We start from the raw sequence: 12,482 nt of genomic DNA on the forward strand, positions 1-12,482 counted from the left end.
AAAAAATTTCAGAAGAAAAAAAAGCATTAAACATACCTATTTGATGACTGCAGTTAAGCTATATAGCCCTAGTTAGGTGCTACTTTATAGTATGTTCATTCTATTCACTGAGGTTTATGCCTAAAGTCAGGCTTGTGTTCATGGATATGTATATATCAGCTGTGCTTGCTATTGAAAATATTTAGATTTATTAAGATATTTAGTGAAACAATAAAAGGGGGGAGGCATAGAAAGCAATAATAGATACCAGACACAGTGTGGGAGGAGGGTGGGAGATGGCAGAGGGTGAGATAGGGAATCAAGGATGGGAAAAAAGGCAAAATATACAGAAAACAAGAAATGGAAAATGATTTGTTGACAATAACACATATGTTGATGTGCTTGATTGAGCCAATACAAAGGGTATTCTCAATGGAAAAAAAAAAAGAATAAATATATCCCCAAGAGTCTTAAGCCATGTTCAGAACAGTCAGTATCTGACCTTAGCCATGCTTTTGTTAACCTTAGTATTAAATGGATATCTTCATATTGGCACCACTTCTGTTTCTAGAATTGAGTTGCTAAATGTGGCATGCCCTGTATGAGGTGATGGGAATATGAAAATAAATAAAACAGTCCTTGCCTGAAAGCACACACACACACACACACACACACACACACACAATTCACTTATAGTTACTATTTATAATAATCCTCCAACCCCACTCTCCATCCCCACCTTTTCCATAGTTGCTTTTCCATAGTTCAGATGTAAATCCATTCAATGGAAGAACAGCAGTTGGCGTAATAGCTATGTTGTTGACTGAGGTTCAAGTCCCGGATCTGGTATCTTAAACTCACACTGGGTGCATGTGTGTGCGTGCCCAAGATCCTGAGAGGAGAATGGAGGAGAAGGGATTGCAGCATGGCCATCCCCCCTAGGGGGTGATTTCTCACTTTCTGTCTCTCTGTCGCTTTCTGTCTCTCTGTCTCTTTCTGGTGAGTGCCCTATAGCAAAAACCTCTCCAAAAAGAAAAAAAAAAAAGATGTAAATCCATTTAAGATCTAAATATATTAAAATATGAAAAGCCATATTTTAGCTGATTACCTCAAACCCATGAATATTGCTCCTAAAATATGCATTAAAAAAACTTTAAAAATGATTTCATTGATGGGCCAGCAGGTGGCATGGTGGTTAATGTGTTGGAATTCCTACATGGCTGACCATGGTTCAAGTTTGGACCTGGTGACTTGCTTGCTCTCTCTCTCTCTCTGGCAAAATTCATGTACATGGCTGACCATGGTTCAAGTTTGGACCTGGTGACTTGCTTGCTCTCTCTCTCTCTCTCTGGCAAAATTCATGTGAAAAATAATAATAACAAATAAATAAATAATTCTTAAAAATAAAAAGATTTCATTGAGATACTAGCATGAAGATACAGGTTCATATGTTTTCTGGGTAAAAGATACGCCCTTTTGAACTTTAAGAAAGGTCTTGGTGCTACACCTTAGGGCTGCAGATAGTAACAGAATGAAAGTGTAATTTGCCTTAAAATAAGACTTTATCATCTGAGTTGAGTTATGCCAGCAACTGATCTGCAAGCAATCTGCATGTTCAGACAACCCCTCTTCAGATGGAGGTTTTCTGCACAGTACTTAAACAGGAAAAAATAAATCCCATGCAATTGCTCAAGTCTTAATGAGAAATATAACAGTTTCTGTTTGGGTCCATTTCTATTTTGTTCTAAAGCTTACTTTTGAGTAATAGTGTTTGGCCGTGGCTTCGTCCTTTGTGATGCCCAAGCCAAGCTGTAGGCATCGCGCGTGGTAGAAAGACGCCATGGCTATGCCTCGGGTGATGAACTCCGGCAGGCAGTCAGTGATCTGGGCTATCATGGGGATGTCGTGAACCTCATCATAGTCCGCAATCCTGCATCAGAAAGGACATCAGTTTACATTGTTACAAAACAACAATGAAATTGTCCTTGTGCCCAAAGTGATTACTCCTTTGAGAGCTAAGTTGCTTGCTGTACGGTAAAGGGTGAATGTAACAGTCAACTAACACCAAGGGAAGATGAACTAGGATGGTTACTTTATAGCTCCCCTATGTTATATTCACCCGGCTTCATAATCACGAGAAAACAAAGGTATGTTTTTCTTGTAATATTAGTTTGAGGACTCATAATAAAATTCTTCCCAAGGGGCTGGGAGAGTCGGACCTGCAGGTATTAACCTTGTTATAGCAGACTGCTCTGGTCCGGGATTGTGGGCTGCTTCCTCTTTCCTGACCCTGGCAAGCATCATGGGGTATATAGCAAAGCCTTCTTATCTCTCCTAAACTCAGACATTCTTTTCTGCTGAGTGAGTTGTTTTAAGACAAAGACTTGTGTTTTTAACCAATTACTAACCTAAGAATTTCTAAACCCACCTATAACCGGTAAGACTCCATTTCTAGATGTTCTGCCTTCTGGGGACAGAACATGGAGCTCCCACGTATGAGTTACAGTTGCCTTGTATGTCCCGCTCTCAGCAGTAAGGAGAAGAGCTTCTGCAGCCACGCCCCCTGGAACACCCTCACTGCCATGAGCTGTGCCCTGACGCCTTCACTCACAACTTGGCTATGAATAAACCATTTTAAATATTTTAATAGAGTTTGGTTATTTCCATTGACAAGTCTTTTAAATTTAATATTTTGTGGATTTAAACTGAATGGGGGAAAAGCATTTTCTGTTTCTTTGGGTCATGTATTGAACATGAACCTTGAATTTGGATTTCGTCACATGACAAGAAAACACTTAAACAAGGACATCTGTTGAACAGAGCACCAGTGAGCTTTAAGACATGAAGTGGTCAATTATATATGTATCTGGCAACCTAAAGGCGGGGAAAGAGGGGAAGACAGAAGAGATATTTAAAGAAAATACGGCTTAAAAATTTCCAAATTTGAGAAAAACTGTAAATCCATAGAAATACAATAAACCTGAGAACAAGAACTATGAAGAAAATCAAACCAAGGTACTTTATAATCAAATTGCTTAACAACCTTTGCTAAAGACAAAATTAGGCAATGCGGTGTGTGTGTGGGGCGGGGAACTAGCACATCCGTATTCTTTTCAAATGGGTCAAGAAAAAGTCATCCTTTACAGCCCAGACACAAATATGGAGAATTGTATGAAAATGAAATCTAGTTGACTCCATGTTCACCGTCATGTTATAGGGAATAGGAATGTGGAAGATAGGGAGAAGTTTCAAAGATTTGAGAGACTGTTTAATTCACAGTTTTAACCAAGAAGGGTACTTGCTCTGGGACACTGGCGGTCACTCCTAAGTGGCCTGCTTCCTGGAAGCCAAGGCATTGGGCAGGAGTGGTAAGCAGCTGCTCCTCTTCCTCCTTTTTGTGGGTGGTTGCCCTGCATGGGCTGGGGGAGACTGGAGACTCAGGTCGGTGGACCAGCGTGACTGAGAAATGCATCAGCCTATGCACACAGTCTGATCGCCCACTAGACAACACCCATGCCTGATTTCCTGGTGTAGGTAGTGTTACAGCATAGGGTGTTTAGTAGGCATTCTTTTTTTAAAAAATTAATTATTTATTTAATTTCATTTATTATTATTTTTTAATTTGACCAGAAAGAGAAAGGGAAAGTGAGAAAGCAAGCCACCAGGTCTGGGACTCAGCCATGTGAGACTCCAACACCTTGCCCACACACCACCTGCCAGCTCCTTATGCAAAACTTACTGCTATGATTTGAATGTGTCCCTTCCAAAATTCAAGTATTGCTGATGTCAGTGTTTGAAGGAAGAGGTGAGCCTGTTAAGTGATGATTAGACCATTAAGGCCTCAAGAATGGTGTTCTGGCCCTTTTAAGAGGTTTCACATAGTTTCTGGGTGGCTGGCCCTTCTGGCTTTGCCCATGTGAAGACTCAGTTCCTTTCCTCTGGAGGTTACAGCCCTCAATAGACAACCAAACCTGCCAGAGCCTTGAGCTTGGGCTTCCCAGGCTCTTGGACTTTAGAACTATGAGAAATAAATTTCTGTTCATTATAAATTACCCAATCTATGGTATGCTGTTAGAGCGGCACAAAATGGACTAAGACACTCACCTTTTGGAAAATGCAACACACTTGGTAAAAAACTTCATCTTGTAGTAATACTCCACGAGGTTCCCTTGGGCGTAGACGTTTCCACGTTCCGCGGCTTCCCGTAAGCAGTGCAGGGCTGTGTCGGTATCCTGGTGGACGCCTTGCCCGTAAAAGTACATGAGGCCAAGTGCACCCTGGGACTCCAAGTTCCCATTGCCAGTGGCTTCTGAATGCCAATAAAATGCCTAAGAAAAAGCATAACTTTATTTCACTATTTGCAAGACCAAAGTATAAGGGAATTCTGAAAAGAGCAAAATAAATAGTTTTGTTCTATTTTCTCTAGGAAACGGTCACACCTTGCATGTATTTCACACTAGTACTAAATTCGCATGTCTACAAGAGCGTGCTGAGGTGAGGTCATAGTCCAGAGAGGTCACGGTGGAGGAGCATCAGCCATCCTGAGTCTCAGGATTTGGGGATTTTCCAGAGTCAAGGCTCAAGATGGTGAAGAGTAGGCACCCTGTGTCTGGAAGGCTCAGAGACAGCTACAATGAGGCACAGCAGGGAGAGAAGAGCTGTGGGTTCTCAGTGACAGTGGGAGCCCCGAGGGGACCTCAGAGACAGCACTGCCAAGATGGAAGACACCCACAGAGGAGGGCTTTATGAAGTCTCAAACACATCTCGATGGTCAGACACCGTGAATCTGAATTAGGTCAAGAAATTATTTCTGGGCTGGCAGGGAGTATGGTGGTTAAGAGCACTGGACACTTCCACATGGCCAACCACAGTTCGAGTCCCGGACCTGGCGACTTGCTTTCTCACTTTCTCTCTCTGTCCCTCTCTGGGCCAATACATAAAAATTATTTCTAAGTGGCTGTTCAGGTGTCTGAGAATGGTCCTAGTCAGGTGCCCTTTTTTGAGTTTCCTGTTAACGCCTGTCTTACGAGCAGGACTTGGTCCTACGTTTCCTTCTTCCTGCAGAGTTTCATAGACAGTGTTTCAATCATTGATGATTAAAGAGTGTATTTCAGTGAGAATCTTAGATTCGATTTTTATTTCTTAGTATATTATTCCTACTGGTGTCATTCATTCCTCACATCAAAGATGGTATTGATTTATTCATCCTTAAAGAGATCTGGGCCTGATTTCAGGACCATCCTCCTCTTTTGGCTTTTATAGTATAGTACTCCGTAACTTTTTCTATTATGCAAAATACTCCCACATTCATGATCTCCTTAGCATTTAGAGAGAAGTAAAAGGTGTGAATGAACTTTGAGATTCTAAAATGCAAACTGTCTCTGCATTTTTTATTTTTAGGTTTTTGCCATAGGGTGTATGTGCTCACCAGAGAAAGAGACAGAGAGAGGGGAGGTGAGAAATCGTCCCCCTCCCCCCCCCCAGAGAGGATGCCCAGGCTGCAATGCAATCTGTTGTCCTCCATTCTCCTCTTGGGATTTTGGGTGCTCACCTGCCTGCGTGTGCCCACATGGTTTTCAAGCCACTGGGTCCAGGATTCAAACCACTGGGTCCAGGATTCAAACCACAGTTGGCCAGGTGGGAGTCTGGTGCCTTAACCACCACACCACCTCCTGACTGGAACTTTCTCTGCATCTTAAGAAAATATAAGAGGGGACCAGTGGATGGGATAATGATTATGTCACAGGACTCCCACATAGATGACTGTGCTTTGAGTTCTGGACGGGGTGGCTTTGAAACTCACACTGGGCATATGTGCGTGCTCAAAATCCTGAGAGGATAATAGAGGAGAAGGGATTGTAATGTGGCCACCACTCCGTCCCACCCCCTCAGGGAGTGATTTCTCACTTTCTGTTTCTCTGTCTCTCTCTGTCTTTCTGGTTAAAAAACAACCCACAAACAAAAACAAAAACAAAAAAAAACTCTCTTAAAAAAAAGATACCCAAAACTACGTACTAATTTCCAACCATCCTTTCCAAAAAGAAAGAATGAAACAATAGTCTAAGTGTGATGCTAGCGTTAAGGGAACTGTTACCTTTTCGAACTCTTTAGGTTCCTTTGTTGAATAATACAATCCTAGGATACTTTGAGCCTTCACACTAGCTTTCGGATTTCCATTATCTGCAGCAAAAAGCCACAGTCTAAAAGAGAGAAAAAAAAAAAAAAAGGCAAGTTAGTATTTATTTTGTCATTTCATTAAGACAAAATCTTGTTCTCAGGTTAGATTACCTTTCTGCTTCCTCATCTGACCGTTTAACACCTTTTCCTTCATAATAAGCTCGTCCGAGGTTGTAAGCAGCTGCAAATTGTAAGTGTCTTGCTTTGGGACATGGAGAATCAAGAATTTTCTTCATACACTCCACTCCTTTTTCCTTCCACAAAGGAAACAAACAAACAAAGCCCTAGTTTTTAGTTTTACTCTTACTAAATATTGTTCTTCCAGTTAGTGTTGTAAAGTGTTCACCCTTCGACATGATGTATCATGTCATGAATCTACCCCAGGGGTATGATTGTCCTGGATTCTGCGGAGCTAGAGATAAAGAAGGGAAGAATTCATAAATGCATGTCTTCTGATTCCCAGGGGTTCTGGGATATAGAAAAAAAAATTTTTTTTTGAGAGGTGTTTGCTATAGGGCGTGTGTGCTCACCAGACAGAGACAGAGAGATAGAAAGCGAGAAATCACCCCTCAGGGGGGATGGCCACAGCGCAATCCCTTCTCCTCTTGGGATCTTTGGCATGCACACGCACACACCCGGCGTGAGTTTAAGCCACCAGGTCCAGGACGCGAACCACAGTCGACGTGGGAGTCCAGCGACATAGCCATTACGCTAACTGCTGGTCCCAAGTTGCACTAATTCTTACTATGGGTTTGCTTTCTCTTCCCCTCCCTCCCACCTTGTAACTCTTGTCCTGAATCAGCACAGTTCTTAGGATTTATCAAAGTGCTAGAATAGCCAATAACTTCCTTCACAAAATGTGCTCAGTGATAATTTCTTTTTTTTTAATTTTTAAATTTTATTTTATAATTTTTATTTCATTTTAAAAAAATACATTCAATTACATTATTTAGCTTACAAGGTGATCATTTCAATATATGAACATTTCTCCCCAGTCTAGTTGATCAAAATATAGCAACACTACCTCCCTGTCTCAAGAATGAGTGATAATTTGTTTCTAAGGTACTAATCTTCCTAGTATATCTCCTGCATGGTCACACACACAAAACAAAACGAAACAAACAAAAACAGAAGACATTTGAACCACCACCAGCAACAAAAGAATTGCCCCCTCCCTCTGAAAAATTCATCAGACATAAACCTTCAAATATTACTCGAAGAAAATAATGGTCAGTCAAATGCACTTTTACATACCTTGCTCCAGCTGGTACCCTCTCACTGCTCTCCCCAAGTGTTATTTCTGCCCAGACACGTAATGGTTGAGAAAATAAGGTGTTTTACTTCTAGACTTCCCAGATCATAGGGATTTATTTTCGAGAATACGTGAGGTGTAGGTATCTTCCATGCCCCACCCTCCTCCCACGAGAGAGTAACGGGGCATTTAAGGCAGTAGTTGTTAAGTGAGGTGGTCGCATAAACCCTCTCACAGAGAGCAAAGATGAAATCTGGGAAGAACAGAAAGAACAACATCTAAAGGCACTGGGAAGGTTACCACAACAAGCCGGAAAAGAGATCACTCCTGAAAGCGGCAACTAGAAGGATCCCAGGAGAAAGAAACAAAGAAAACCCTCTCTTGAGCATACGTCCTAGTCAAAGTGCTGCGAGCCAGAGATAAAGCCAATCTCGCAAACAGAGAAAAATGACACAGGAGAACAACAGTGCAATTGGTGACTGACCTCTCAGGAGAAACAATGAAGGCCAGAGATCATAGAAAGACATTAAATCCGAAAAGAAAACTGTCAGCTAGAGAAATAACTCATTAAACAAACAGAGAAAAATGACACAGGAGAACAACAGTGCAATTGGTGACTGACCTCTCAGGAGAAACAATGAAGGCCAGAGATCATAGAATGACATCAAATCCGAAAAGAAAAAACTGTCAGCTAGAGAAATAGCTCATTAAAAATGAAGACAAAGACATTTTGAGGTCATCAAATAAGAGCTCATTGATCACCGGCACTACAAGAAACGCCCTTTCCAAGAAGTCTTCCATGTCGGAGGGAAGTGAGAAAGGTGCCGGATATTAACTCCGTGGATAGGGAAGAGTGGTATGTTGGTCCCATGGTGCAGTGGTGAAGGAAGCCAGGTCCCACATGGCCGACTGTGGCTCAGATCCCAGCTGCTGTGGCAGACACACCTGGTACATGTGCATGTGTACCCGAGATTCACACAGGATGGAGAAATGGCAGAGAAGGGAGTGTGGTGTGAGCACCCACATCGGGAAAGTCAAACAAACAAACAAAAAGTAGCAAATACAAAAGGACACACATACATGTGTGCATGTTTATATATTTCCCTTGTAATTACTACATTCCAAAAATAGGACTAAAGCAAAAGTTACAGTTATTTTGCATTGGGGGGGTGATAACATAAATAAATGTAACATATATACAACAGCATCAAGGATGAGGCAGAGTAAATGAAAACACTGGATCCACAGGTGACATGGAGGTTAGAGTGACTAGGTCCCACACGGTTGACTGCGCTGTTCGGATCCTGTGTCCAGTAGCTTGAAAATTACACAGAGCATGTGTGCGTGTATGCCCAGAAGCCTAGAGGAGAATGGAGGAGAAGGGGTTTCTCACTTCCCCTCTCTGTCTCTCTGGAAAAAACACACACCCTACAGAAAAACAAGAAAAATCAACAACAAACACATTCAGCAAGTTTCCTATATTTGTTCTAAAGTAATTCAATATTAAATCCATGTAAGTTGTGGTAAGTTAAAGATGCATATATTATAATGTCTAGAGCAACTATTAATACACACACACACACACACACACACACACATATATATAATGAAGAAAGTACAAACCAAATTGCCCCATCACTATTTCCCGTAGATTTGAAATAGCAGTTTTATGATATACTAAATATGTGTCTGGGCTCCATTTTGTTCTTTTGATGTATTTATCTATTTCTGAACAAACCCCACATTTAGTACTACAGATATATACTCAGCCACTTGCTTGTTCTTTACAATTAGCTGGGTAATTGCCTATTTGCTCTTTTATGAATTTTAGAATCAGCTTGCAAAGTGCCAAAAGAAATCATGTAGGAAATTAGATTCAGACTGCATCGAATGTATAGAGTTGAATCTGGGAGGTCATGAGAAGTATAATGTAAAAATAGAGTTGGGATTATTGCATAATGGTTACATCACTGGACTCCCATGTAGTAGACAGCGGTTCAAGTCCCGGACACGTGTGCCTGCGTGCCCAAGATCCCGAGAGGAGAATGGAGGAGAAAGGGATTGTGATGTGGCCATCCCCCCTGGGGGGTAATTTCTCACTTTTTGTCTCTCTGTCTCTGTCTTTTCCAGTAGCTTGAAAATTACACAGAGCATGTGTGCGTGTATGCCCAGAAGCCTAGAGGAGAATGGAGGAGAAGGGGTTTCTCACTTCCCCTCTCTGTCTCTCTGGAAAAAACACACACCCTACAGAAAAACAAGAAAAATCAACAACAAACACATTCAGCAAGTTTCCTATATTTGTTCTAAAGTAATTCAATATTAAATCCATGTAAGTTGTGGTAAGTTAAAGATGCATATATTATAATGTCTAGAGCAACTATTAATACACACACACACACACACACACACACACATATATATAATGAAGAAAGTACAAACCAAATTGTCCCATCACGATTTCCCGTAGATTTGAAATAGCAGTTTTATGATATACTAAATATGTGTCTGGGCTCCATTTTGTTCTTTTGATGTATTTATCTATTTCTGAACAAACCCCACATTTAGTACTACAGATATATACTCAGCCACTTGCTTGTTCTTTACAATTAGCTGGGTAATTGCCTATTTGCTCTTTTATGAATTTTAGAATCAGCTTGCAAAGTGCCAAAAGAAATCATGTAGGAAATTAGATTCAGACTGCATCGAATGTATAGAGTTGAATCTGGGAGGTCATGAGAAGTATAATGTAAAAATAGAGTTGGGATTATTGCATAATGGTTACATCACTGGACTCCCATGTAGTAGACAGCGGTTCAAGTCCCGGACACGTGTGCCTGCGTGCCCAAGATCCCGAGAGGAGAATGGAGGAGAAAGGGATTGTGATGTGGCCATCCCCCCTGGGGGGTAATTTCTCACTTTTTGTCTCTCTGTCTCTGTCTTTCTGGTGAGTGCCCTATAACAAAAATCTCTCTAGAAAAGCAAAAATAGTGACTGATGAGTTTGCCAACCATCAATTATATTTTCGAACACTAGTCCCAAATTCCACTGTAGCAGGACCAGCCGACGGCGTAATGGTCACTGGACTCCCACAGAGTCGACAGCAATTTGAGTCCCAGATCTATTGGCTTGAAACACTCCGGGCATATGTGTGTGCATGTGCCCAAGATCCCAAGAGGAGAATGGAGGATAAGGGATTGCAGGATGCATTCCTCCTGGGGGTGGGGTGATTTCTTGCTTTTGGTCTTTCTGTCTGTCTCTGTCTCTTCAGCAAGCACATGCGCCCTATAGCAAAAAAATCTCTTAAAAAAAATCATAACCAAATTCCACTGTAGATCCCCAAATACTGAAACCTACATAATAGTGCCCTTTTAGCACTCCCTGGAAACAGACACTTCTTGTCTACCACATAAAGCTATATGGCCCAGTTAGACTATGGATCACAATAGATCAAGAATAACTTGGTAAGTTACTAACAGAAGATGGAAAATTTTGAAGGTCTTTGACCATCCATGATACTGGAGTATTGGGGCAACTGAAGGTATTTTACTTATATCTTAAACAAGGAAGAGGTATAGCTGTTCAATATTTTTTTAAGGTTATTACCATAGGGTGGGTGTACTCACCAGAGAGAGAGAAACAGTGAAAGAGAAAGTGAAAAACTACCTCCCAGGGGAGATGGCCACGCCACAGTCCCTTCTCCTCCATTCTCTTCTTAGGATTTTGGGCATGCACATACATGTGACCAGCGTGATTTTCAAGCTGCTAGTTCTGAGATTTGAACTGCTGTTGGCCATGTGGGAGTCCATGTGTGCCTTAATCACCACGTCACCTGCTGGCCCCTAAATGTTCAATTTTGACAAATCAACCCTAAGTCTAAAAATTTCATGTTATAAATTTTATTGTTTGGATGTTATATAATTTATAAAATGTGCCTACTGTATACTGAAAATTATATATTCAAATGCAGAAATCAAAATGATTTAATTTTAATTAATGTTTTGATTTTTTAAGTTCATTTATCCCATGAGTGAGACAGAGAGAGGTACAGAGACAGAGAGACAGAGAAAGTCTCAAGAGGGTCTAGATGCCAGAATCCACCCTGGCTTCTGCCAGTCTCGATCATGGGCACACGGTGTACACAGCATACTAAGAAGAGGGGTCTGGATGGGAACTGGCAACCTTCTCATGGGGGTCTGCCTCACAGTGTCGCATTTTCCTGCTCTGCTGCCATCCACCCCAATTAATATTTTAGCTTAAAAATATTTTGTCAGCACTAGCAGATGGCGTAATGGTTATGTTGCTGGACACCCATGTAGTCGACCATGGTTTGAGTCCCAGACCCGGCAGCTGAAAACTCACGCCGGGCGTATGTACGTGTGTGCCCAAAATCCCGAGAGGGGAATAGAGGAGAAGGGACTGCAGCGTGGCCATCCCCTCCAGGGGTGATTTATTAGTTTCTGTCTTTCTGTCTTTCTGGTAAGCACATATGCCCTATAGCAAAAACTTCTCAAAAAATACATGTATACACATACATACACACACACACACACATATATATACACTTTTTTGTCAGTTTATTTTTTAGCACATTTTAAAAATGTACTTTGAACCTAGATGCTTTATATGTGTAGGCTTGTATTAGTATGTTTCTCATATTGGCTAGAGCTTAAGTTATCATTATACTATTATATTTTCCCTTGAAGTTTCAATGTGTGTTTCTGTGCGTACTTTTGAACATCTCTGTTGAGCTGTATGAAATTTTTTCTGTGACATTTGCCTTAAGTAAAGCACATCCATACTCTGATTTAATGGGAATTTACACAAACAGCATTTGTCTCCAGCTGCACTGATTATGAGTTTCTTTGAGGTTTCCTTTAAAATAATAAAGTTTTCTAGCATACAAAAAAAGTAGGAAAAATAATACGTAAACATTTGCAGTACATCACACAGATTCTCAGCAATAATATTTTGCTATATTTTCCTCATCTGTATTTTTTTTAGCTGACTTGTTTTAAGTTACCTGTAGACATGTAAATACCAGGACACCTCACTCCTAAATATTTCAGTGTGCTTT

At 41.0% G+C, this 12,482-nt stretch overlaps 1 protein-coding gene across 3 annotated transcripts in view; it reads right to left on the reverse strand.

The window, feature by feature from the left end:
* The window catches only part of LRP2BP (LRP2 binding protein), a 48,834-nt gene that overhangs the window by 13,251 nt on the left and 23,101 nt on the right, over positions 1–12,482 (reverse strand). For all 3 annotated transcript variants that reach the window (XM_006160451.2, XM_006160452.3, XM_006160450.2), the window contains exons 5-8: positions 6,268–6,410; positions 6,074–6,179; positions 4,084–4,307; positions 1,735–1,909 (exon numbers count right to left, since the gene is read on the reverse strand). In XM_006160451.2, the coding sequence (XP_006160513.1) occupies positions 1,735–1,909; positions 4,084–4,307; positions 6,074–6,179; positions 6,268–6,410 (648 nt within the window). The remainder of the gene's footprint in view (positions 1–1,734; positions 1,910–4,083; positions 4,308–6,073; positions 6,180–6,267; positions 6,411–12,482) is intronic.

Source organism: Tupaia chinensis, unplaced genomic scaffold (assembly GCF_000334495.1).
Source record: "Tupaia chinensis unplaced genomic scaffold, TupChi_1.0 Scaffold000685_1, whole genome shotgun sequence".
Classification (NCBI taxonomy): Eukaryota; Metazoa; Chordata; class Mammalia; order Scandentia; family Tupaiidae; genus Tupaia; species Tupaia belangeri.